Source organism: Apteryx mantelli, chromosome 2 (genome assembly GCF_036417845.1).
Source record: "Apteryx mantelli isolate bAptMan1 chromosome 2, bAptMan1.hap1, whole genome shotgun sequence".
NCBI classification, from domain to species: Eukaryota; Metazoa; Chordata; class Aves; order Apterygiformes; family Apterygidae; genus Apteryx; species Apteryx mantelli.
The window spans coordinates 56,448,747-56,476,634 of NC_089979.1; the positions used below are offsets into that span (position 1 = coordinate 56,448,747).

Here is a 27,888-nt window from a genome sequence, read left to right on the forward strand (position 1 = left end):
TAACTCAGTTGCCACTGCAGAATTAAATCAGAGGCGTAGAATACAGCCCAGGACAGGACCGGGCCATCCCAGCAGGCTGCTGTGACAACATGATGGGAACTGGAGGGAACTACAGGTAATTTCTCCTGTTGCAGGCCATCCTACCATTCTTGCCATTAAGGCTGAAGCCCTACTGATCAGAAGATGATGAGATTTCTGGCAGAGGTACAAAGTAGAGTGCAGTGTAGACTCTTTTTTCAGCTGCTGTGAATTAGAACACCTTTAGGACAGGTTCTTTTTTAAGGCCTAGAAGGAAAAGAAAAGTCACCTTTCTTGGAACTCTAGTTGCTGGGCTAAGTCTCTACAGATGGCAGCATGAAATTGGAAATAGACCGTAATGCAATGGATGCCTCTTGGGAATACTTTACCTAAATCCCAGGATCAGCCTTTTGGCTGATTCACATGGATATACCCTACTGGCTGCTCCCCAAAATACAACAAGGTACAACAGCAGAGGTTGGCTGTAGTGCCTGTATTTTGATTCTGTGAGCCCAGAAACAATGCCACTGTGCATCAGAGAAAGAGTACTAGGGGATTTTGAAGTTCCTGTCAATCTTTATTCACCAGGGCATAACAATTCTTTGAGGGTATGAGCTTTGTAAATCCTGGAAACTCGCCTTCCTGATACTTCTTTGCAGCTGTCATACTGAAGCTTTTTTTTCTCACAGGCATTTGTTGCTCCCAATTTTCAGAATCACTGATGCCCTACAGAGAAGGTGAGTGAGTGATATGGTCATAATGTGACATTGCTTTCATGTGATTTCTTGGGTTTCCTAGAATGCTTTTAATAAATCCAGTGAATTTTAAATCTAGTATTTCAAAAATGGTTATGAGGGCACTTGCTCATATCTCTAATAACAGCTGGATTTATTCAGCTACTGTCTTGCTCACAGTCACTTCCTGTTGTTTTCTGGATGCGTTACTACGTTAGGGGTGTGCCAAATCCGGTAGCCTCATAGAGGCAAGGGTGCCACAGCTCTAGGTTTCTATGTCCAGCCAGCAGCAAGGCTGAGCACACGTTGCCAGTAGGCGCGTATGCGCACGCACACACACACACGCAGCGATCAACACAGACAGAAGCACTCAGCAGTTACACAAATGGCACCAACAGCCTCATCCTGTTCCCTGCTTCAGGGTGAAGGTCCATTATGGGAAATCTATGTACATATACAAACAGTATGGATCCCCCAGTAGCTGGTCTTGGGCACTCAGTCTACCCAGTAACTGGCCCTGGCTCCCAGGTGTCCGCAGTTGCTGGCACCTGGGCATGTTGAGGCCCACAGCCCCACTCTAGCTGCTGCTGCACGGACCCCCTCGCGTACACCAGCACCTGCACAGGCATGTGCACACACACACGCATTCTACGGATCCCTTTGGCCTTAGACACCTAGTTGAGCCAGTAGCTGGTCCTGGATCCTCTTGTCTCTGGTTGCCACACAAATGGGTGTCTCAGTCAACTCCCATGGTCTCCCCAGTAGTTGGCTTGGACCTCCTGGTGCCTCTGGTAGTGAACTTGCAGGCCCTCTGGTCTTTGCCTGCCTTCCCAAGCCATTTACTGTGCTACTGGCTAGTCTGGCTTGACGTTGGGTCGCAATCATCTGCGGACGCATAGACCCACATCATATGCACACACTCTGGTGTCTCCAGTGTGGCATCCCAGACACAGCCTCTGTGACTCATGGCCCCGCTCTGGTGGCACTCAAACCTCCATGTACACACAGAATAGAGCCCCCTCACATGGGAAAATAGCTAGAAATGAAATTTAGTGAGCAGACAGGACCGACTGGTGATGAAGCACAGGGCATGGCCAGAGAAGTGTCCTGACCAGCAGCCTGTTTGCACTTTACCAGCCCCTTTTATCCCCTTATCCTGCTATTTTCCCACACTTGTTCCTCCCCAAACCACTTTGATCCCTCCCTTTTCCCACCTTTGGTTCTTCCCCTAAACATCCCATAGGAAGTTTTGTACAACCCCCAGACACTTCTCCCTGCAGCCTATACTGAGTCCCACACCCCCAACAGAGACCCCCTCAGTCAGTAAGATGCTCAGGAGAGCTGCTCCCACCAACTCATGGTCACAGGTCCCCCCAGCCCCGGGACTCCTTTCTCTGACTGGGTTATTGTGATTCCCCCACCTGCCATCATGCATCAGTTCTCCTTCATGCTTGCGGAGATGAGCCTTTTATCGCATAACCTCATGTATTATAATGTCTATTGGGGTTTAAAAAAAACCCCTTGTACTGAGGTTTGCCACTAGGTGTGGTGGTGTTGATGGGTGAGTTCTTGGTATGATCTGTTTGACAAAGTAATATGTTGTTAAAGTATGCTTAGACACAAGACATTGCAAGGAACAAAGTAGGTCTTTTTCAAACAAATCTAGCTAAGATAAAAGGCTGCCAAGGTCCAGTGTTTTAATATCCTTTTCACTGCATATGTATTTTTAAACTTTCTTCCTACTACAAAGATCTGTGAATGGTGTAATTCCATAATGCTAATGGGAGTTGTATAGGCAGAGCTCAGTATAGCAAGTTGATTTTTTATCATACGCGCTCTTTTGGCTCTGTTTTTTCCTGTTGGGTGATACTTCTTAAGAATAACTGTTGTTTTTTTGAAGGCATTAACTAATCTATTTTTTCTGCACTTTCCTTTGTATATTCAAGCTCTCATTACTTTGCATATGTGTTTCCATATGTGGCCAGTGTCTTTTATCAGCTATACCTCTTTATGACTGCTGTGTATTTCTTTATGGCTGATGAGAATTAAGCAGTGTGTCTAATTGTGGTTTGCCCACAACGGTAGACGATTTAATAGAACTTATTGTACTAAAGTTATCACAGAATAGTACAGCCCATTTAGAGTCCCATCTCTCAAAGGGTTTTGAGTGAACACTTTTCATCACATCCTCTCCCCATTCAAAACAAGTTGCTGTGCAAACAGGAGTGAAGAAAGAGAGGGCCACAGGAAGAGTAGGCCCTTCTTTCCAGTTCTGTCACACACACATTTTCTTCATCTTTATGGGAATAGGTGTTTCATTATGCTCTCCTCTCAATTCAAATATGTGCTTGGTCAACAAAGGAAAATTGAGGGTTTCTATAATAAAATGACTATGCTCACTTTGGCCTTTAGTCATAAAGTTGAATTGATCTCTGGAAGATACCTAGTATTTAGCCCTTTATACATAGCTCTCCTAATTGTATAAGCAAGAAGGACAGTGCTCAATTTCATATGAAGTTCATCTGTGGTACCAGCAGATCTGTCCACATGGACCAGAGGAGAAGTTTTTTTAACTTTGAATAAACCTAGAAGTTGAGATACTACAATGGCTTCTCAGGCACTATTTCAGACTGCCAATTAGAAGATGTATCCATTATCTTTCACTAATAAAAAGACTAACTCAGCCCCAAAACTGGCTTTCTTGAAGCAGTCTTACAGCTGAGAGGTAATGAGAGGGAATTATTTGTTCATTTACACAGCTCTGCTTTTTTCCCTTTTTTTCTAAAATGCTTTCTAGAGCATCACTCCGTTATTATTTTATTACGTTTATGAGGCTCAGGTACAGCAGCAAGACTGAATTTCAAAGCAGAGAGCTTGTCGTCTTAGAATCCTTGCTTGACTTTGTCCTTAAAACAGCAAGAATTTAAGAAGAGTGACTGTAAGGAGGTGTAGGATGTAAGAATGTGTCTCACTCTGTGTCAGCCTGTGTAAGTAGGCCTCAGACCACAATAAGGTTTCTGAAGTTTAAAGTTACCCAATTGTATTTCATATGGTGGCGAACTGGTCTAGTACTGCACGCAATTATTTGTTTGTTTTTGGCAAAAAATGGGGGAAGATTCATTCTGTGTTCATTAACTGATGGGCCTATTGTGTGTGAACTTAGGTTAACACCAGCCTCTGATAATACTTATTCTTTGGAGTTGAGAGCCTCTGGTGGCTGTCACTTCAAGTGGAGAGCCTTACAGGCAATCTTCTCAAATTACTATAGATGTTTCTAAAGTGACCATTCTTTCCTCCTTTTGCCAAAAATAATACAGCCTTTGCATAACAAAAAACATTAGCTGTGATGTTAAGTTAAATAAAACGGTAAGTACTTGCCTTTAAACTGTTCTTTCTGGGAGGGAGGAGGGAAACTGGGAATTGCATGGTTATGTAATACGCTGTGGAGACAATATCTCTGTGCTCCAACACTAATCAGAGTGTTTACAAGCCTCCCTTTTGTATTTTCTACTGAATAGCACAAATTCCTGTGGGGGATCTTTTACATTACCCCAGAAGGTTGCACAAAGAGCCCATTTGACAAAGACTAAGGAGCACTGAATCTCAAGTGAATAAATGAAGCAGGTGGCGCACTGCCGCAGTATTAATGTGTCCAATAGCTCACAGATTATGTTTGAGGCTGTGGGAATGAATTGGTCTGCTTCTTACTGGAACAAATTCCCTTGTTGATTAGGAATCCTGAAAAGGATTCAAGATATGCAGGTGCTTAACATAATCAGGAACTTGTATGGTGAGAAACAAAGAATACAAAATTCCTTTAATATCACTATAAACAGGATGCAAGTTGAGCTGGAGATGTGTTTCTTGGCACAGATCACCTCCTCAAGTCACAGAGTATTTCTCCAATTTCTTGTATGCCACAAAACAGCAAAGACAAACTGGTAATGATGCAAGCTCAAATTTGTTGCACAAGATGAAGCCAAAGTAGATGGCTGCTCTCTTTTGCAGTGTAAACATGGAAATCAGTAGCAATGTTGTTCAGAAGGCAGGCTGGATGTAAACAGCTACAGAGCTGTGTCAGTTTTTGCATCTGTATTCAGTGTCTTTTAATGTTTGTTGACTTTCCACTGTTACAAGTTTTGAGGGGTTTATCTCACAACTGGTTTAGTCATAGACTACTTGAATTGTTGCTAATGCTTATGTTTCTCGTAAATCTGCTCGAAAAGGCAAACATTGCTGTTCCCGTCTGCTCAGAGTGGCTTCAGTGAACTTTAAAGAATTTTTAAGTTTTTATGTCATTGAAGCAGAAGTGGTGAAGGGAGCGCCACGCCAGGGCCCCCCTTCAGCAGCGCTCCGCTCCATCCTTAGCCCCGAAGCGCCTCGCTGGCTGCAGCTGGGGCCCAGTTCAGGCCGGGGCCCCTCCCACCCTGCGCGCCCGGGAGGCTGCAGGCTGCTTGTCCGAGGAGCTCCTTCCCCTAGCGGTGCTGCCAGCCAGCAGGGCCTGCGGTGGCTGGGGCTCTGCACCGAGGAGCGGGGCGGCCCCCGCGCTCCCCCGCCACAGCGCTCGCGGGGGTTTAAAAACCAGCGAGGCAGACGGACGCGAGGTCGACGGCAGGGCCGCACCTCGCTACCGCCTAACACACGGCTGCCACCGCCGCCCCCTCCCCGCGAGGTCGCTGGGAGGTGTAGTCCGCCGCCCGGAAAGCGGCTGGCCACCCTTTCCGCTAGGGTACGCCGAGAGAACTACAGTACCCGTCATGCCCCGCGCACGGGAAGCTCGGCAGGGGGAGGGGCATGGGCGGGCGTGTCCTTCCCCGCCCCGTCACCCGCCCTCCTTCTGCGCGTGCGCAGAACGCCTCTTCCGAGGTGTCGTCTCCGCGCGGGCCCGGCGCGCTTCCACCAACGCCACCGCGCACGCGCCTCTCCTCCCACCCCTGGCTCCCCCCGCCTCCGCGCTGGGCCGCTCTGCGCCTGCGCCAGGCCGCGCGAGCCGCTGCCCCGCGCCGCGGAGCGAGGCGGCGGCGCATGCGTGCTGGGGAGCTCGTGGCGCTGCTCAGCCGTCCTTGCGGGCCGGGCGGCGGAGGCGGAATGGGGCGCGAGGCGGGGCCCCGCGCGTGAGGCCGAGGCGGAGCCGCCGCGCCGGCGAGCTGGACCCCGACGGTTAGTGCCCGGGGCGGGGCGGGGGCCTCCGGCCCGGCCGCCTTCCTTTCCCGGTGAAGGGCAAGGAGGAAGCCACTTCCGGGCTGGCGGGGAGGATAACGGGCGGCGGGGAGGGGGCCCCCGGCAACGGTTGCCGGGGGGGAGGGGCAGCCTCAAGGCCTCCCCCCGCGGCCGGGGCGCTGAGGGGGGAGGGGCGGCAGGGGCTCCTCCCCCAGCGGCAGCGGCAGCGGCAGGGCCGGGGGTGAGGGACGGCGGCGGTCCCCTGCTCTTCCCTCCCCGCACGCCGTTCTTCTCAGCTGCGCGGCTGAAGCGCAGCGGCGCGGGCTCCGCAGCGCAGGGAGCCGCCCTCGCGGGGGCGGAGGGGGGTCCCGGCTAGGGCTTCCCCTTCAGAGCGGGCCCCCTCCGGGGTGAGGTGGCGGGCGCGCCCTGGTGGAGGAGCGGGGGGGTGCCGGGAACGAGACCGTGTGTCCCAGCACTGTCTTGTCTCCTGTCTTATCCCTCAGGAGAGGGGTCCGGTCCTTAGGCTTTATTTGATGACCTTCTTTCCGCTCACGTCCTTAATGTGAATGAGCATCGTGCATCCCTGCGTGGATGTCAGGCTCCTTCTGAACCGTACTTTCTTATTATCTTAATCTTACGCTTCAAAGCATGTGTCAGATTTACTGTAGCTCAGACTGAGATTAGAGTGTTCTGGGTTATGTCCTTGGTTTCTGTGAGTTTTTTGGGTTTTTTTTTAATTCATTTACCTTCACCTGGAGGTTACATCTTTAAAATCAGAAAACTCTTATCATCACTGACATCATTATAGCTTTACATCTAGTATGTTTAACAAGTTCTAAGCATGCTGTGTTTGCTGCCTGATGATGTTGTTTAGAAAGTGTGTACATCATATACCAGTGCATGATATATGAATAAAAAAGCAGATCTTCCCTTAAGTACTTATGTATGTTAAGACAAAGCATAATGAAATTACCAGGAAACCACAATGATCATTTAAAAGTATCTGTTCCTGAGAATGTTTTGGTTTCAGTTGGTTTTCTATTGTCCCTAAAGTTCACGGTCATTTTTAATGACGAATACTAATCAGAAATAACAGTCTAAGGCCTTTTAACTAGTTGCACAAAATAGATGGATTTGTGCAAGTCTTTTCTAGTACAGCAGAACAGCAGTGTTTGTATTCTTATACCTATTTTTCACCTGGAAAGCTCTTGAAGCACTTACTATCATAAATGTTCAATATTGCTGTAATGCAGTGTAATTCAAGGATGATATTAAGGCTATGTTTGATATGATTGTAGATGGATATGAATTTATTAGCAAATTTTAAAGAGTACATTTGACTTCATTTTTGATGTAATTTGAAATGTTGCATGCAACTTCTGATGAATGATACCATACAACTTTAATTCATTTTGGTATAGTCCTATACAATCAGTGTGACACGTACTCTTGGAGGGCTCTTTTCTGCAGAGGAGTAAAAAGTGGGGAGAAAAAAAAGCTTCCAAACTGTTGTGGTTTTGAGTGTTTATTACTTTGAGATGTTTGAAATTTACTGGAAAGCCCTACTGTAATGTTGTAGGTAATTCTGCCCAAAGTAGGGTGTTATTATGGAAGAGCAGGGAACTTTTTAAGTTTCCTGTTCTAGGGGTCTCCTATTTATAACTTTGAGAAAATAATTTCTGTTCTTTAGTTTCCTTATAGCTGAAATGGAAATAGAAGATGGGAATAGCTGCCTCAAAGTGTTAATAATTCAGCTGCAATTCTGGCATCATTTTGTCTTAAGTGTGTTTTGTTTTTTTGTGAGGCTTGAGAGTTTTTGTTTTAGAGTGTTTTTTTTTTTTTTTTTTTTGTAATATTTTCACTTGTAGAACCCCTGGTGTGATTGTACTTACACAAGTAGAAAGATTTCTTATATAGTGTAGCTTATTTCCATTTCTGTATGTGCATGTCCATACTGGAATATATTGTCTTTGTATTGCAGTAACTGCATTCTTGCTTCGGAGCTGTATTGCTTAATTCTATAGGTGTAGTTAAAGCAAAACTGATGTGCATGTGTACTGTATCACACTTCGGGGTTCTGATCTCAGTTGTATCTTTTAGGCACTTCCCTAGTATGATTTATCTTTATTTTCTTGCAACAAAGGCTTGGATGTTTTCTGAGTAAACAGTGCTATTTCTGACAAGCTATTTCAGACCAATATGAAAAACGCTGCTGTTTAAAAATACAAACAAATGCAAACTTATTTTCCTTCTTTAAAAGTTGGTGTCATGTAACTGGCATCTAAATGTCAAAATATAGTATGACTTATTTCTTCAGTTAACAGTATGTCTAATATAGCCTGCTAAGCTTTACTCTGAACTAATGCATCTGAGTATATTTTGAACTGGTGAATCACTCACTACCCTTAAAACTAGTGATGGTTCACCATGTACCTGCTTCAGACTTTCACATGAAGAATTCATCAGTTGTTCTGTTCACCAGTACCTTGTGCACCATAGTTTGGAAATTGTTGCTCAAAAAAACAAACAATCCTGTATTTGGGCTGGATGTAGCCAGTGGGAGTCTTGCACTTAGGCTGCATCCCCAAATGTGATGGTGTCTGGAGATGATTACTGTCCAAATAGCAATTGTCTCCTGCCCAATCAGAAAGGTGGGGATGCAGGTTGATTTTAGAAAAAAGAAGGGTTTGACTCTTTTCCCTTCCCTACTTATCCTCCCCACGGTGGCCCATCCCTCACCCCTCACCTCTTGGGCATGGCTTCGGCAAATACAAACTTGGTTGAAGCTGTGAGGGGAGAGTGGAGTGAAAGAGCCCTTGATGTTGGCAGCAGCACCAGCAAGCCTTCCTCTCTTACTATGTTGAGTAACAGCAGGGATCCTGCAACAGCTTTTCTTCAGGCTGCAGTAGATGGGCAGATACAGCAGGAACTCATTGAAAGGAAGGGGTGGCAGCTTGCATGGGGAACTTGGTTGAGTAAGGAAGGAGTGGTGATCCAGTCAAAGTATAGTTTATGATGTTCTTACTAGAAGATAGCATACTTAGGTAGAATTATTTTATGTAGGATTCATAAATAAAGTATTGTGACAGTTTTTGAACTAATAGGGAAGAAATTGCAAAAAAGATAAAATCAAAGTACAGTGGCTTCAGTCATAGGTATTTTGTTAGGATTGTTAGGATTTGTTAGGTTTATTTGGGGTTCTTGGTTTAATTTATTACTGCTTGTGCGCTGAAAAAGGGGAAGGCATGTTTTTCTTGTCTAATCCATGAATTCCAAGTAGGTATGGGAGACTGAGATCTCCTAATTCAAAAATGTGAGATTGTAATGTTTAGGAGCAATCAGTTCACCACCTAATAGTAGTGAACTACTTTGGTAAGTAAATAAAACTTATTTAAATAGAAGACATTGTTTGTTTGTTTGTTTGTTTTTTTCCTTATGTAGCTTGGATAACACTGAGCAAACAAAAATACAGATAATGAACATTTGTTGTCTTCAGCAATTCCTAATTTCTTCCAGAAGCAGCTTGACATAACATGCCGAATAAAAAATAAGCAACTAACAGTCTAATAAATAAGAAAGAGTGCTCACCAAATAATAGTTAAATCAATCTGAATAAGTATAGGGAGCTATTTAACAGCTTGAATGAATGACTATGGTATATATCCCAGTCAAAAAAGGGATAGTAGAGACAATGTTATATTTAGTTTTAAATAATCAAATTCAGTGCTGTTTTTTTATGTGCAGAATTAAATCAGGTAATTATTCTGATATAATGATGTCTGAAAGAAGTGATTTAAGTCACTTCATCCTCACTGGCATGTACCTAATAATTACCATTAATCATCTGTCTTTCTGTTTTAAGTGCTGGGAAAAGGAGAAAGAAATACAGACCTTAAGCAATCAATTCAATATGAGATTTCTTAAAAAGAAGGATTACAGTTTTTACTGTTACAGGTTAATTTATGGTATGACCCTGTAGGCAATCCTTGGCTTGCTTCCATCCAGGTCACTGTCTTTCCTGGAGGAAACGGGATGGTTTAATGATTCTTGCTAACTACAACCCAACACAAAGAACAAAGCTGGGGAAGACAATGTATGTGTATATAGAGATGCACTATTTTATCTGCTGGGAAATGTGCTTTTTCCTAACAGTAGTTGCTGACCTCTACTTCAATGCAGTGGAAGGGGCAGATTCGGAACTAGTAGCAGCAGTTTTCTCATTTCCACACTGCCTTCCCTATTATCCTTTGTGCTCACAAGAAGTTGAGCTTTTTTAGACTGGCTATTTTAGTCTCTGGAGGCATAGAAGGAAAGAAAGGGATGAGTGATGGCTGCTTGCATGAGGTGGGAAGAGGCCAGATGGCTGCTGTAGAGGAAGCATAAGGAGTAAGGTCTGTGGTAAGGTTTGAAATTCTGAATCGGAATGCAGGTTTGAACCAAAATGAAAATTATTGTAAGTAAAATAAAATTGGTTTTAAGGTGGTTATTTTATAGATATGATAGCACTTAGTTCACTCAAGTCAGTTCTTTATGTGTAGACAAAATATAGGAGGGTTTCACTTTTGTCCTCTATAATACAGATTTTCTCATGTTTCTGTGTATATGATCTAGCTTAAGCCAGTGTACAAAGCTTGCTTCCTCTTTCACAGTTTCAGTGGGATCACTGGGCTTTTATATGAAGAATAACTGAACTTCTTGCTAGAAGACAGACATCTGGCAGGAAGGAATTCATGGGACCAAACATAGTCCTGTGGTACTACCAGGGCTTGAGCTGGATAAATATTTTTTAAAAAGCACAATATATTATAATAGTACTGTTAACTGTGGAAAAAGAGTTATCACAATGACAAAAATTTGCAGCTTTCCTTTTTCACAAAAATTGGATTAAGAATTCTGCAAGAACTTCAGTTCTCTTTAAAACCATGCCAAGCTCCTTAGAACAGGAGTTATGCATAAGAGTAAGAAACTATAATTTTAATGTGTTTTGCTATAATCATTTTTTTGAACTTTAACATGCAACTTATCCTGGTAATTAGGCTGATTGCGATCTTAATATTCTTAGCCTATCCGTATTTGTTTTTAAATGTGAACATCACCACTCAGAAAACAAATTTTTTCTATGTTACAGTGAAAATAACTTTTCACTAACTATTATTAGCATAAAGTACATTGAATGTAAATTGTAAATTCTAAAATTAAACACGCCAGCAGTGAAACAGTCTCATTTCATGGTGTTAGTAGAGTTTTTTCCATTGTGTTGCAATGGAAATCTGTAATTTTTGGTTATTTTTTCCTTTTTCCAATACAATACTTTTACTTATCACTGAGTGTCTTTGTTTAAGAAGGCTTGATGAAAGATATTAAATTGTCAGATATTTTACTATATTTGTAATAATCCAACTCCAATATATTTTAATATCGTGAACTAACTGACATATAACCATAACAGCAGTCTTTACAAAATCTGAAATATCCTATTTTGATTAGACATGAAAAAAAGTATTCTTTTTTTTGTCACCTTACTCTTTTAATTTTCAGTAGTGGTTGCTTGAGAGGTGATACTATAATTTTAAGATAGCCTAAGGAGCTCTTTGTGATTTTTTGTTTGTTTGTTTTAATTGATTGAATAAACTAAAAATGTAAGATCTTGGGGAAAAAACATCTGATGGAATAGATTTACCCAGAAACTCTTTGGATTATGTCAGCCTAGTGATTTCAACTTTTTTTGTTCTTTAGATGTTTTAATCTTTACAATTTCTTTAAGTGTTGTACTAGACTTTTGTAAGCTAACCTCAAATGAGAAGATCTTTCACAGGAGAAGGGTAATGCTTCTGAAGTTTTAATCCTGAAAATTTGGGTTTGTAGTTCTCCACAATTCATATCATACAAACTCTGTAATCAAGTGGTTTTTATCTGTCTTGTTTTGAAAATGATTTTAAAAGTTGTTGGGGGAAATGAAAGGCAACTTTCAAAATGAAAGAGGGAGTGATGAATATACGGAGTTCTTATTTTGTTGTCTATGTGGTTCAGTAGATTAATGCGACTGTCAAACTCAGATGTGGATTCAGATCAGAGTTCCTTGTCAAAGTTAATTGGGACAACTAATTTTCTGAAAATGACTGTACCATAAATATATCTTAGAATATGCTGAAATTTGTATTCTCTACCAAAAAAAAAAACAAACTGAGAAGTTGTATCAGTTGTTAGCTGCAATACTCCTTTTGTGTGTTGACAGTTTTATGAGGACCTGACCTACATTTTTCTCTTGTGGTTTGGCTTTATCTTGGGTTGAGAGTTCTTTCTGAATCTTTTTCTTAAATGTTTTAATACGCTTTTTCGGTCTGACTTTGAATGCGTCTAAAACATATACAAACATATGTCCTAGAAGTTTGCAGTTACTGTGTATCATTACAACAGATACTTTGCCAACAGGCTGGCCAAAGTGGCGAAGAGGGCTTTGATCTAGGAATGATAGGGGAGGGAGGGAATGACCAACGGTCAAGTAAGGAAGTAATGGATGGGGTTGGCAAACGAAGAGTCTGGGGTGATGTAAACAGAAGGGACCTCTTAATCTACAAAACAGGGTGGAAGTAGAGTCGCCCCAAACATATGCGTGTAAACAAGGAAGTGCCCACATTATGGGGACCACATAGTTACACTGCTATTCAGAGGGACCGTAACAGGCTGGAGAAGTGGGCAGACAGGAACCTCATGAAATTCAGCAAAGGGAATTGCAAAGTTCTGCACCTGGGGAGGAACAACCCCAGGCACCAGTGTAGGCTAGGGGCCGACTGACTGGAGAGCAACTTTGCAGGACAGGACCTGGGGGTCCTGGTGGACAATAAGTTGACCATAAGCCAGCAATATGCCCTTGTGGGAAAAGTGGCCAGCAGCACCCTGGGCTGCATTAGGAAGAGTGTTGCCAGCAGGTCGAGGGAGGTGATCCTCCCCCTCTATTCAGCCTTGGTGAGGCCATGTCTGGAGTGCTGGGTCCAGTGCCAGGCTCCCCAGGACAAGAGAGAGATGGAGCTACTGGAGTGAGTCCAGCAAAGGGCCATGAAGGTGATTAAGGGAGTGGGGCATTGAGGAGAGGCTGGGAGAGCTGGGAGTGCTCAGCCTGGAGAAGAGAAGGCTCAGGGGGATCTTGTTAATGTGTATAAATACTTGATGGGAGGCATAAAGAGGATGGGGCCAGACTCTCCTCAGTGGTGCCCGGTGACAGGACAAGAGGCAATGGGCACAGACTGAAACACCGGAAATTTCACCTGAACACCAGAAAACACTTCTTTGCTGTGAGGGTGGTTGAACGATGGAACAGGTTGCCCAGAGAAGTTGTGGGGTCTCCTTCTCTGGAAATATTCATAACCCAATTGGACACGGTCCTGGGTAACCTGCTCTAGGTGACCCTGCTTGAGCAGGGGGGTTGGACCAGATGATCTTCAGAAGGTGTCTTCCAACATCAGCTATTTTGCAATTCTGATTTTGTTATAGATGTGTATTTTTAACATATAATTACATTGGTACCTAGATTATTCCTGGAATCACTACTATGCCTAGAATAAAACTATTTTACTCTAGATATGCTAGGGCTTCTATTAAGTTAACTGCACTAATTTTGTTAAAAAAACTTGGCTCTTCTTGTGTAGACAAGACTGCAAAACAAATTTGGGAATGGTCATCTGAACTTGTTTGGTCCTGTGCTATCAGATACTGAACTTTTTGGCCAAAGGCAAATCATATACAGTTTTAATGTCTATCTGTGTTATTATTTCATTTGTTTTTATTATTTTAGTAATTAAATTGAAAAAGTAATTGTTTTGTATTTCATAGGATTGTATGGATTTTTTTTTTTTAGTGTTTTGCTTTGAAGCCATAAGATTGCCAAAAATTGCTGCATTGGGCTACATGTTGACTTGAAGCTTGATTTAGAAAATGTATGTGAACTTAATTTAAAATTCTAAAGATATTTATACATTTTTGTAGAAATCTGGTGTTTCACACAAGTTTCCTTGTAAGGCCGTTTTGCTGTGTAAATTGGCATAAAGTTAAATATTGCAAACTTCTGGGTGTTTTGGGGTACTGCTGTTATTTCAGTTCATCACTTGTTAAATGATACTACAAATCCTTCCCAAATAGTCATCATACACTTTTTGTCCATTTTTAGTTTTATTCCCTTTGTTAGGAATTTAAATAGCTACCAAAAGTACTTCAGCTTAATTCTCTCTCTCCAAACTTTGTTTCCAAGTTCTTCTCCACAACCTTCCTGCTAGGAAGTCTCAGCCTCCTTTTCCTATCTGTGAAAGTTAAGTGAGTTCTACACGGTAACTTAAGATGTAGAATTCTCTTTTATTTATATTATCTTTAATTTGAGGAAAAACTAACAATCTCAGATCAGATAAACAAGCTGTATAAAACTCTACTTATCTTTTGCTGGTGCAGAACATTCTTGATAAGTAATGGAAATAGAATTGGAAGGAGAAATCAGTAGGTTCAGTACATAATGTTACTGAGAAGTCTTCTCATGTTTCCCTCTGGAAAAAGCCTCTGTTGACCACAGAGGGTGATTCTGTACTTTCTAGCCATTCACTATAGAAGAAAACTACGGAGACCAGCTGCTACCTGAAGCTGGGTGGTGCCACACCTTTCCTTGCGCATTTGTGAATGTTTTCAGTGTTCGCATTTGTGAAATTTTGCAACATCTCTGCCCTGGAGGTGGTAATCATAATTAATAATCTACTGAGCTTGTATATATTTAAATTAACTTTCCCTATGGGTATAGATTGAATCTGGGGCAAAGGTGGAAAACAGAATTTATGAATCCCAACTGTGGGGGAAAAAAAAATAAAAATCAGAAATTTAAATAAAGGCTAAGTTCATCATGTGGTCTTAATGAAGAGTTGCCATTGGTGTTAATGGAAAAATGCCTGAACAGAAGAGATCATATAGTCTTATTGTTGTATGCAGGCTCATAGACCGTAATCAAAAGAGAATTTTGCTTTGTGTGGCAGGAGTTTGACAGACATTGGTATCTATGCCGGCAGATTCAAGTGGTATAGACATAACTTTGACCAATAGAAGAATTATTTTGTTAACGTGGCTCAAACCAGACCTCTGAATGAAATAAGCTGTACCAGAAAAAAGTTATTTTTGTGAATAAAAGTGCATCTACAATAAAGTTTTGCTAAAAGTGCTGTGCTGAAAGTTCAGAAAAGTCGTACTCTTATCCATATATATAAGTTGGGAAAACATTTGCATGGAGACCCAATCTACAATGCATTTTACTCGGTATGGACTTGATAAAAACTCCTGTATATTATCAAGTTACCATTAGTGGTTATTGACCTAGAAAAAAATAGTCAAAGTTTCACTTCCTGCTTTCTCCAGGCGTTTTATCTGCAGCATCTCCATTTTTGGCTATGGCATAATTATTAAATAATCATTAAAAAAAATCAGAGGAGATGTTATACAATAACCAGTCTTTTTAGATCACAGTCTTTCTTTACTCTTCTGTTGCTTCTGTGGAATGGGTTTCGTCTCAACCACCCCAGTTCTGTTTTAATTTAACAAAATATTCACTAAGAGTTGCATATGATTTGCCTGTGTTGCACTGGATCACACGGGGTTTTAAACTTGAAAAAGTCATACATTAAAACTGATCATCTGTGTCATATATCACACTGTGAAGAGATCCAAGCAAAGCTGTTTTTAGTTTCTCCATATGTTACAGAACTATCAGTTCAAATGACAGCTTGTAATTTATACAACTCTTCATCTGCATTCAATACATAGTGGCAAAAATCGAATGTAAAGCTCAAGAAACTTAACTTTCACAGTTTTAACAGTAAAGGCTTGTATAGCATTATTTTTGTTTTCAGAAAATGCTAATTTCTTAGTATCATAATGCCTTAGAATCAGATTTTCTTTGACTTTGGTAAAATAAACTAAATTGTTAGTACTGACCTCACAGTTAAAGGACTCTGAAGTGACTTTCATAAAAGGGACTTAATGCTGTTTGAAAATTCTGTAAATAAAATAATGGTCAAAGTTCAGCCACTTCAGTGAAGAAGTATGCCACTCCTAATTGATTTTTTGATATTCATTATGAAGGACAATATCTCAATAATGGATTGAAAAGAGACTGTGTGAATTCAGCATAGCAGTACTTCCAGCAGTGTATGCGCTCTTTGTCGTTTCCTCCACATTATCAGCAGATTTACTTAGTTGACAAAATGTTGGTAGGCTTCATCTGTACTAAATTAAATGTGTTAGTATGTGGTAGCAAATGGCTTTTAAAGCACAAATCAACAGATGAAAATTAAGGATTGTTTGTCGGGGGGCATACCCATTCTGGTCTCATTGTAATTGGCATAGATCAGAAAGATGCTGGTAATGCTGTGGCACTGGCTTCTGCTTGTACAAGTAAACTGAGTGTCTGTTCAAGGTGTCCATACAACTTGAACTGGTTCTGCTGGCAGGAGCCTCAGTATGTGTTGTTGCGTCTTTACTGCTGCTCTTGCTTGTGCCAGGTAAAATAATGCTATCATGGGTATGCCAATGTGTTATATTACATTACATATTTCTGGTGTGCAGACATATCCCAAATTTCTTGCCAGGGTTAAAGCCAAAACGTAGATTGTGCAGTGTCCTTAATATTTGCTGTTTATAATTTTGAATATCTTAGCATGTCTTTTGGAATAGTTTAGCATGTGTTAGCTAATTCACTCTTTAAAAAAAAAAAAAAGCCTTGAGTTTAGGCTATAGATAGCCTAAGATATTTTTCTGAATCAGGTGACGGAACTGAATGTGCAGAGTTCTAGCCTCTTTGGAAGACTGGTTTCTAGTCCTTTGTTTTGTGACCTATCATGTTCAATCTGGAGAAGCTTTTGAAAGAATATCAGAAAAGCACAAAACTAGTAAATATTTGATGGCAAATCAATGGCTTCTATTTTGATTGTTTGCTGAATTCCCATCCTCTCCCCCTCTGCACTGTGGTGTTTATAACTTGCTTTTTGAATAGAACTTTTAGTACATTCGGCTTAACCAGTCATGTTTTTTTGTGGGGGAGAGGGGGATTGTCTTTCATTTTTTGTTTTTAACTGACTTCACTAAGCAGAGTGGTGTGTTCAAGTTGGCTGAGCTTTAATTTGAGGGACTGGAGTGTGACCCTATGATAATTGCATCTAATGCCATAATTAAAATCTCTGCGATAAGGGGAATTTGTCATTAAATAGACTCTGCTCAGCAACTGATAAGAGTATAAAAATTATATTAATTCATATGATCATCAACAGATGTATGACTTGCTGCAGATCTTTGGTGACCAAGGATTAGAGTTCCCTTCTGAAATGTGAATTGTGTAAAACTTGTATATAGTTCCGGGGGGGGGAGGGGGGAAAACCTGTATGTTTATAGCAATTGATAAAATGTAAACTGCACACACTTTATTATGTTGCATTTTCTTCCCTTCCTCTGTTAAGTGGCTTAAGTGAAAATTGCTGTTCTGCTGCACCAGTGTTAGTGCTGGCACAAGGGTTGGGGAGGTGGAAGAAGAGGGACAGGATCTCCGTACAAGGATTGATCCTAAAGCCAATCTAAGCAAGAAAGGGTGCTATGAATGTTATACAGTGTGGTGTTTTTCAGAACTACAGAAGCATTTGATACATCTGCAGGACACTTCATATTATTAGTTTTGTTTTCAATACTTTAGCCTTTATCAAAAGTTACCGTATTTTCATTTGGCCTGAAAATTGCCAGATTTGGTTTCTTAGGCTGATATTTAATAACAAAAACAAAAAGCATTAACCAAATACTTCTGACTGTTTCTGAGAATGAAGATAACAGGAAAAAAATCTCTTTTCTGTAACAAAAATATTTTAAGCAAGCAAACATTTTTAATGCTGTCCACATTTTAGAGTGGAAATCTAAATTTTGCAGGGATGACCTCCCAGATTTCCTTACTTCTGTGTGAACTGTAATTTGCAGAAGCCTTAATTAGGATTAAGTGTGGGAAAAATAGAAGGTGGCACTGGGAAACAACGAGCAGCACTGGGGTGAGATTAGATGAGGCACTGTGTGGAGAAGAGGAAAGGTAAAACTGGAGTTGCGTAGGTCAGATGCTGAGTATCTGAATGGTCAGAAGAAGGTTGTGAGAGAGAAGAGGTACAGTTCTGATGATGGAAGAACTGGACTGCATGAAGCCAAATGGAAGAAGGGAATAAAAGGCTATTGGAGAGGTACTGAGCCTGGGAAACAGTGGGACTAGACCTATGGAATGGAAAACTAGTAAGCTGGGCCCAGCTGAATAAGAATAGTGGAGGTATTGGTGTCAGGTTACTTTGTGGTAACAAGAACATCAGAGCTAGGAGCCGTATACCAGAGGGGTAAAATGAGAAAATGCTGAGCAGTAGAGCAGTGCTTCCCCAAGAAGTATGAGGTATAAGCTGTAGACCAGCACTTCCCCAAGAAGTATGAAGAATAAGAAGTGATTCTCTGGGTGGGCAGTCACAGTAAGCAGGTAGCTTACTAGTCAAGATAATCCTGCAAAAGTCTGGCTTCGTAACAGTATCTGCCTCATGATGCTGTGTCCAGACCTTCTGCTTGTAACTTCACTAGAGTCATGCAGTGTAAAGCCATTAAATGGCAGTCCTTCCAGCTGTTAGTTTGTTAGTTGTTTATGAGAATGCCTTTTATATATGTGTTTGTGATCATAGGATAATGTACCATTTTGAAACTACTTCCATGACAGTTGGTTTAACTGGGGAAAGGGCTTTAACACATGAAAGGGGCTTGCTGAAATATCCTTGAAGGATGGGAGTGAGCATGAGAGCCAGGCACGGCATAGTTTGTCTATCCTCTGTATATGGCTGTGCTCATTATTTTATAACAAAGATTTGTGCCTAGGCTATTCTTCTAAGATATCTGTTTTAGCCTGTACTGAAGCAGACAATTGGATGTAAATTATCACAGTGTGACTTGCCAGAGAAGTAGGATGCTGGGGCAAAACAGGTAGTGTGACAGCACAGGTTTACCTCACTCACAGCCGGGGCAGGAAACTGAGTCGCAGATGGAACAGGGGCCTGGGACAGGGGCTTTTCCTCTGCAGTTATGGTCACTTTCTTTTGAGGGACGTTCTCACTGGAGCAAAGCACTTAACTCTTACCATGAGTCCAAGATTTAGTTTCCAGTGTTTCCCCCAAGACTGTCTGTTGAAAACATATCCAGTAAATTGCTGCCTGGTGGTGGTCTACAGAATTGGTAGACCAGAGGCTGAGATACTGTTTTGCCTGAACTGAATTCAACTGAAAAGTAGATGCTACCATATATCTTGAGGTTTTATCATAATGTGACTGTGCAGGCAACCTTGTTTCTGATGCTTCTAAAGTGTTTTTTTTGTTTTTTTTTTTAAGTTTGGGTCTCTTATTGAATGGATTAATGAACAGCTGCAATACCTTTGATAAAATGGAGTAACTTGGATACGGCTACTTATTCTGAACCTGGACTGGATCCTGCAACAGTCCACTCAGATAAGGATGTGGTCTATAACTCTCTGGTTGCAAGAGCTAAGTATACATTAGTTTTGTGTATTTGCGTATCACTGCATCTGAGCTGATACAGACTCTCAGAGCAGAACTGGAAATACTTTGGATGGTATTGTAATCATGGCAGACTTTATCCATCTAAAGATAAATAGTAGCACACTTAACTGTTACTTTTAGAGCTGATCTGTTGCTGGCATTGTTTTTGAAAAATGTACAGCTTGTTCCTACGTGACTTGAGTTGATGTGGTTACCCACGCTCTTTTAAAGTAAGTTTTAACATTCTTACAGCATCAAGTATCTTGTAAAATACTCTTAGATTTGGAAGCTCTGCAATTTATATTTTATTTTCTTCATCCAGAAAATCTTGCAAAAGCCCTCCTTGAGGCTCTAATTATTGCTAATTATGGAGAGTGCATGACTCACAAGGGAGTTACTTAATGCTCTGTTTACGCCATTACTCCGACTTGTGAAATTTTAAACATGCTTTACCTGTCTACATGATGCACTTCCCATTTCCTTCTACTTTCATGGCCATATTGCCTTATGAAAGAAAGAAAAGGACACCTGGGTACTGCTTGTTAAATAAAATAGATGGCCTCTGATGTTGTTCTGCTGTTGACTACATGTAATTGAACCAACAAGGCAGAGTTACAGTTTAAGAAATATTTGAGCAAAAGCAGTATTTTTTTTATTAAGCTTTGTCAGTACATTGTGAAAACAGCATTTTTTTTGCAAAAGGCAGTTTAAACTGTTGTATTTTGTTGCACTAATAAAACCTCAGCACATTTATTATTTGATGACTAAAACAAATGGTTTGTTAGTTTTAAGCTTGTAGAAACTGTTTGTTGTTTAAGCTGTTGCTGTAGTTGACAGCCAGCAGTAATTGTAAGAAGATTAAGTATGGGCTTACTTATCAATGTGCTCATCTCTTAGAAGCACCATAGTTTTAATGGCTCACACAGTGAATAGTAGTAGTAGTCTGAGCTAGATGCAGAATGTATACTTGTCTCAGACTTTGTATGCACTTGCAAATAACTTCTTCCCAACTCTGTTTTCTCATCTTTGAGTCATCTTTTTAGCCATTTCAGGAGCTGTATGAAAGATTACCACTGTTTCTGAAGTGCTTTGACATCTTCAGACCACAAGTGATATTTTCTGTTCTGTTCTCTTCTGGTTCACTACTTTTTCAAAGTGAGCTATGCTTATTACTAGGATAATTCCTCTTTCTTCATAAATATCTAGCTCTTGGGACTAACCGCCTAAGACCATGAAATATTGCTGTGTTCTGGATCTTGATTTTTGTGTAGTTATCATATAGTAGGCTGTGGTGCCTGAATGAGTGCTCCCACTCTGCCTCTGTCGTTTGATTGTTGATTTCTTGGGACTGTCACCACTGTAACACATGGACTTTCAGGGTGTGTCTGTGGGGAGATGGAGTGGTTTGGGGACACCCACAGTGCTTCAGGTGTGGTCTTGCATAATTCTTGTTACAGAAAATTTCCTGGCATCTTTCATTCTGCACAACAGTTTTACAGAACGGCATCTGTGCATGCAATCACCTGTTTTTATTTGCTTCTGCTGTTTACAGTTGGTGAGGAGGTGCAAAGTCACAATACATACATGCAAAATAGAAATAATGGAGCCTTCTGTACTGAATGCAAGAGCTGTTTGGTCTTTTAAACTGTGCCTTACTTTCAATGTGTTAATGCCAATTTTTATGACATATTGTAATAAGTGAGATCTATTAAGGTTGCCTACCATGCCCCTCTCTATCTTCAGTTTTTTACAGTTTTGTCAAACCTCGGCTGTTTAAAATTAATTTGTACTTAGCAGGTACATAGCTCAGGATGAATGTTTGAGGGAAGAGTTCAGCTATTTTTAAGAATGAGACTAGGAAAAAAAACATTTTGGCCATGTTAGTTCTGCAGGCATCTTCCTTTCTCTCCCCACATCCCGTTCTTGTGTTTGGTGAATGGACTTCAAAGATAGTGGCGATGGCTAGGATGAGGTTTTGTGTTAAGGATGTACCTTTTGCCTTCTGTGTTTACAACCTCTTCTAATTTTGCCTTTCTTTGGAGGATAGAAGAAAGGTCACAATTCAGGTGTTCAGTGAAGGCTTTTTATTTTTCATATTCAGTTATTTTGAAGGTTCAACTCAGTGCTGAGCAGGACGAACGTTTCTGATACTGCGTTTTGGGGGGTACTGAAGAGAATAGCTAGGTCTGTGCTGAGATGAGCTCTGATGAGCTTGTGAGAGCTCATGTAACAACATTCTTGGCTCTTGTGGAAAAAGAATCAAATGTCAAGAGAACAAGAACTGGTGGGAGCTGCGGAGTCTGCTGTTGGTAGGAAGGTAAGGAAGGTGACAACTTCTTGCGATACTAGGGAGAGAGTGAGAGCTAGTGGGAGAAATGTGGACAAGGTGAGAAGATGAGGTGCAGTTAACAATGAGGAATCAAATGACTGCAGCAGGAGAAGAATATCTAGGAGGAAACTGGACCTGATAACTAAGCAGAAAAAGAGGAAGAAGAGGGAGAGCTATATCTGGTAAGCAAGCAAGGTGCAGCAGGAGAGTAGGAACCAACTGAATAAAGAACATGGGGAGGAGGAAGAGTGAGACTGAGCAAGGAATTTGGGTCACAGAGCAGATGAAGAATGTGTGTTGTGTGTGGCACACTGATGATGAAAAGGAGAAACAGACCGAGACAGAAGCTGTGAGAGTACTGGCACTGGATGTAAAGAAATTGAAACTTGAAGTTATGGAGAAAATAATTAGAACAAGATGGAATTTAGAGAGCTTGAGCTAGTGTTCAATATCACAAAACAACTGAGCTGCCCAAAGAGGGAGGTCACTCTCCTGTCATCATGATTCAGCCCCTTCTTTGCTTTCCATCTCTAGTGCTTGTTGAACTCTTCCAGTTCAGCGGCAGAAACCTGTTAGAGTGGGTAGCAAATTTAGTCAGCTCACAAAGGGAGTGAGAGTGACCTACTGGAATCAGGGATGAGGACTAGCTCTGTGTGTGTGTGTTAACGGGGGGAATAGCGTGGCCTTCGCCATGTGGCAGTACTGATCCGTTAAATCTGACTGATGAGAACTGTATAGGTCAAGAGCAGAGTTTTGAAGCAAAGAACCTGCTAGGGAAGAGAGACAGGATTGAAACAGGAACAGGTTGGGAAGAAGGGGTCAAGTCTGAGAGACTGATGGGGAGAAAAGCTCTAGAATTTGGCAGAAGAATTTGCCAGTTAGAAATGTTCCTTCTCAAAATGTTGAGAGGATCCAAATTTTTTCAGTCTTGCCATTCCTTGCTGACAGCAAGTATTTGTAAAAGCCAGAGGAAAGGTACACATTTGTATGGCAATAATGCATTATCATCCATTAGTAAGAATAGAAGAGATTTTTGTGGTAGGCCTAAAGGCTCTGATTCTGCTGATGAGCCTTGTTATAATTTGAACGTAATGGAATTTCTGTTTTATTTAAAGGCCTAGGAAATTACACATACAGAAAATAATGATTAAAATCTTTATTAAAACTGTAATATAAACAAATTATGAAATGCAACTGCGATCTTAATCTGTTCCATTTACAAATATGTACTATTATCATCTTTATTTTTTCTTAGTGTCTCTACTTTAGTCAGAATAAAGAATGAATAGTAATCAATTAAAAAATATATCATGAATACTTTGTTTCTCATCATTCTCTGTCTTACTGTATATTATTCAAATTCTGATTTGAGTAACTTAATTTCTATAAGCAGTTTGTGATTGATCTTCTGTAGTGAGAGACTGTTTCAAATACACATGAATTTTTCACTCTGTTTGGCATACAGAGAACTGAAGGTTCAGAGTTTAACACCAATAATAATTAAAAAAAGAGCCCACTTAAGTGGATACAAATTTAAAATTATTAACCTGGGAAAATACAAATCCATGTTATGCTTTGCAGTATCCTGCAAATTAGACCCCAGGAACTCAGTAACTGAGTAAAACACTGTTAAAGAACATTGTGTAATGTGGTGAGGGATTTGACTGGCTTCATCCCAGGAGCTCTGGCAGAGGCAAAGGATGTAGGTTCTCATTTTCCAGGGTGATGTTTATGTGCTTTTACAATGACATTGCCCTTTCCCTCTCTTTCTCTTACCCATCTTGCTCACTCTAGACGTAGACTGATTTATAGGTGTGGTCCATCCTGTTCTCAGAAAATGTTTATATGTAATATTTTTAATTTCATTCCATGAATTACTGTTGAAATACTCTCTACAGTTTTACAGCTTTTGGTAGATTTTGGGGGTGATGTTTGTTTGTTTGTTTGTTTTGTGGGAGTGGTTAAATGAAAATAGGCGTTGGGAAATAATTTTACGGATCATTCAGATGCTCAGATAAGATGCAGCAGCATTGCCAATCTATGTCATTGGTAATATTGAATGTGCATCTAGATTGAAAGTTTTGACCCTTTTTGATATCCAGAAGCCTGAAACTTTAGACACCTGTGCATTTCTATTAAAAATTTATTGCTTGAGCACACCAGTCACTTGTTTAAACACAGTATCAAATTAGTATAACAGTGCAGTATTTTATATCCATAAAAAATGTAACAAAATAGATCCCAATAAGCATGACCAAAAAAAAAACCCACAGGAAATAGTTGTGTCCCATATTAATGCTATTCTCTTTTAGGCTCTCTGGTTTTGGATAAGAATTTATAGTCCAGTTTGTGTGATGTATCAGGAGTACCAACTAAGCCAGTACATATCCTTAGTTTCCCTTACTGAGGTTTTATAAAATATTGACTATCTGAGTTTGCTTAGTTTAGCACAGAGTTGGCTAATTTTTTTCTTTTTTTCTCTTTTTGTAGTTATAGTCTATGCATCAACATTAAATAGCAAGAGTTCCAGAGAGGACTACAGGGTCCATAGGTTAGTACAGAAGCCAGAGCTATTATATCTGAATATATTTCTGTCAGAACTAAGATTCTGGCAGAAATAGGTTTGCTGCGGCTTTTGTGTTTATAATTCTGTTTTTTGAAGCCATGGTTACACAGCAACCGTGATCACTTCAGGTCTGCAGCACAGTGCACCTTCACCCCACACTCAGCCTTCCTTGTGCTTGCTCTGACAGTTGTATGAGTGTTTAGTGTATGAGTGAGGTTACAGAGCTGGTCTAGCTTAAAACAAACAAAAAAATCATTTTCCCTTGTGTTTGTCTTCCAATAGCTCAGTTTCCTTTCAGCAGCAGCACAGACTTAAGTTGGATTAAATTTACCATGTAACCAAGACTTGAGCTGTCATCCAAGTATACTAGTGGGTGTGAAAATGGCTTTTTCTTTTCCTGGGGTTTGCTCTATTTTTGTTTCTGTTCCTTCCCTTGAAAGAAGGGCTCGTATCCGAGTGACTATTTAGACAGAAGAGGCCAAGTTCAGCGAAGCTGTTTCCATAGGTATGAAGTCCCATATGGCGTATCTGTTCCAGTAGAATTTCTGACATTTATCTGTGCTGGGAAGAGTTCTTGCTTTGCTTAGGAGCTTCATTGCTGGGAATTTATAAATTGGCTTTCTTCAGCAGTTTTCATCTGAGATTTTTTTTCCACCATAACACCCTAGTGAACAATGTACCTGCATCTGGGTGCAGCTGACCTACTAAAGCCTTTCCAAATGTGAAATTGTGATTGTTGTATACCAGAAAAACTTAATCATTCTTTTTCTACCTTCTTCAATTTGCATTACCATGAATAGAAGATGAATTTGACTTTAGGCTGCTTCTTTTCTTACTGCAACAGGCTAGGCAAGTCCTTATTTGCATCTATAAAATATGCTGGGGAAAGAAGAACATGAGCTTTGCATTAAATGCAGTGCTCACTTTGAGCTTCCAGAAAAGCCTATTTTATGTGGAAATTTAAAGTTGGCTTGTTAGCCTGCTAGGACTTGAACAGAAATTCTGGTCATTTAGGGTTTTTTTAAAAGTTGGGTTTTTTAATAAGTATTAATAATCAGTATGCAAACTCCTGAATTTTATAAGAATTATTTTAAATGTTAACTATTATGATACTTAATATGTAATATTTTAAACAGCATAGAGAAGGCTAAAATTGACAGTTCTCTTAGTGTGTTAATATTGCAAGATTAGCTTAGGAGTTAATGGACAGATTCTGCAAGCACTAAGCCTAGTACATACGGTTATAAGCAGACTCTTGACATCAATGGGACTCGTCATTGTAGAATGAATTGCTGTTTCTTGTGTTTTCAGGATAGAGCTCTAAACAAGGTGCTCTAAAACTCAGTTGTTTAAATTCTGTGGGTTTTTTTTTTCTTTGCTGCAGGTGTGATGGACAGGTAGCAGAAGATTTCACTCTGATATCAGGGAATCAGAATGACCGAGTGCTTCCTGCCTCCCACTAGCAGCCCCAGTGAACATCGTCGGGTAGAACACAGTGGGGGTCTTGCTCGTACTCCCAGCTCTGAAGAAATCAGTCCTACAAAATTCCCTGGATTGTACCGCACTGGTGAGCCTTCACCACCTCATGACAGCTTGCATGAGCCTCCAGATATAGTATCTGATGATGAAAAGGAGCATGGAAAGAAGAAAGGAAAATTTAAGAAGAAGGAAAAGAGAAGTAAGTTGGCAATTTCTCATATTTCATGCTTATAATTTTTCTTGCACTCACGTTCTCTTGAACGCGCTCTCATACGCTATCAAAACCTTGTAGAATTTCCGATGCTTTTTTATCTATTTAAGTGTGAAAGAAGTGGGCTTATACAAACAGACTTTGTGCAATACCTGCTTCTCTTCCAAAAACCTTAAACAAACAAAAAGCACATGCTCAGAATTGGATAAGCATGTTTATTAGCAAAGTCTTAAATAGTGCTTGGGCCTGGCATGGAGTTCTTCTCATCCCATTATCTGTTCGTATTCTCAGTGGAGATTTCCAAGTGTATTTCCAAATAAAGATTCTTTGATTATTATAGCTGGCATGCTAACTAAAATAAAACTGAAAGTTTGACCTGATTTTTATACTTCTTAATTAGGAAGTGTCAGTTTTATTAAATTTAACCCTTTTCCTTTGCATCTCCTGTACTCATATAGTTTGTTATTGTCTGCCATCTCAAGTTTTCATGTGCACCCTGCATAATTATTTGAGGAGAAATAAAATGTGTGCTTTTTTCTTCCTTTACTTTCTTGGTTAAATATAAAGTTTCCTCCAGCAGTGCCTAAGTAATAGTGTAGAGTCCAAAAATGTGCAAGCCATTATCAGGATCTGAATTACAAGAACTGACAGATTAAATGTTGGGAGAAAGTAAAGCTCTGACTATAGAATCCATTCTTTGTCAGTGTATCAGTGTCTAAAATTGAAATTTTCATTTAAGCAAAGTACTATTTCCACCCCCATCCAAAACCATAAAAGAGAAATCTTACTTCCAGCCTGTATACTTGTGCAAAAAATTTTGGAAACGTGAAATAGTTTTTATTCAGTATAGTCTTTCTACATCTTCTGAAAGAACAAAGTGCTCAGAAACACTGAGATGACACCAAGTGCTCTTGGTATCGGAAAGATCCTAACTGTCTCAAGTCTGTGAAACCTAAATATCACAGCCTAAATGTCAGTGCTTCTTCTTAGTGCTGTTTGTTTTAATAAAATTTCAAAATAATGTTCTGTAATTCCTGTCTCTCTGGAGGCTGGACATTCTGGATGCCATAATACCTTGCTACCCCCTACATGTGAAATTTGGAACATCAAAAAAAAAAAAAAAAGAGACAGTACATGATATTCTGGCTTGCTAGAATGCATATGGTGACTATTTGTAATATGCGTGCACATATTTAATTAAATAATTACCCTGTATACATTTGCTGTTGCTGCACTATTTTTAATCAAACCAGTTTCCTGGAATCCAGGAATAATGTTGATTCTACCACAGTTCAGAAGGAGTGGTTGTTAAAAGACTGTGTGCCTAGTGGTTGCTGTAACTCAAAAATATATTAATCTTCAGTTAAAACCTATGCAAATTTAAACTATCGGTTTTGAGCAAATACATTCCTTTTTTTTTTTTTCTCTTGTAAATACCATTAATACAGAATATTGGATTGATTTGAGTGATGATGTAATTTTTTAGATTCATTGGGTGGGTATATATACAAGCCATTAGTTGTTCTTTTTTCCTCTTTGCAAATCAACTTTCTGTTATAACTCTGGATATGATGCCTCTAAATTTAGAATTCTTAGAGGTCAGCATTATACATAGTATGGGTTTCTTTGTGGTACAATTCTGTGTGTGTCTTATGGTGATAGCCTAACTGAAGGTTGAAGAGGAAAAATGCTTCTTCAGCACATATGCGTAATGCTGTGCACATTAGCACTGCAACTGCTTTCTTCCACAAGAGATTACAACACATTTTATGGCTGATAAAAAGCAATTTTCTTTACTTAGAAGAAGCTTTAAAGGT

General features: G+C 40.3%; 1 protein-coding gene across 3 annotated transcripts in view; it reads left to right on the forward strand.

The window, feature by feature from the left end:
* Positions 1-5,769: 5,769 nt before the first annotated feature.
* Positions 5,770-27,888, forward strand: part of RALBP1 (ralA binding protein 1) — a 39,387-nt gene continuing 17,268 nt past the window's right edge. The window contains exons 1-2 of one of the 3 annotated variants that reach the window (XM_067290703.1): positions 5,770-5,912; positions 25,766-26,059. In XM_067290703.1, coding sequence (XP_067146804.1) covers positions 25,816-26,059 — 244 coding nt within the window. In that variant the 5' untranslated portion in view covers positions 5,770-5,912; positions 25,766-25,815. The remainder of the gene's footprint in view (positions 5,913-25,765; positions 26,060-27,888) is intronic. The other 2 variants (XM_067290701.1, XM_067290700.1) reach the window with 2 other exon arrangements.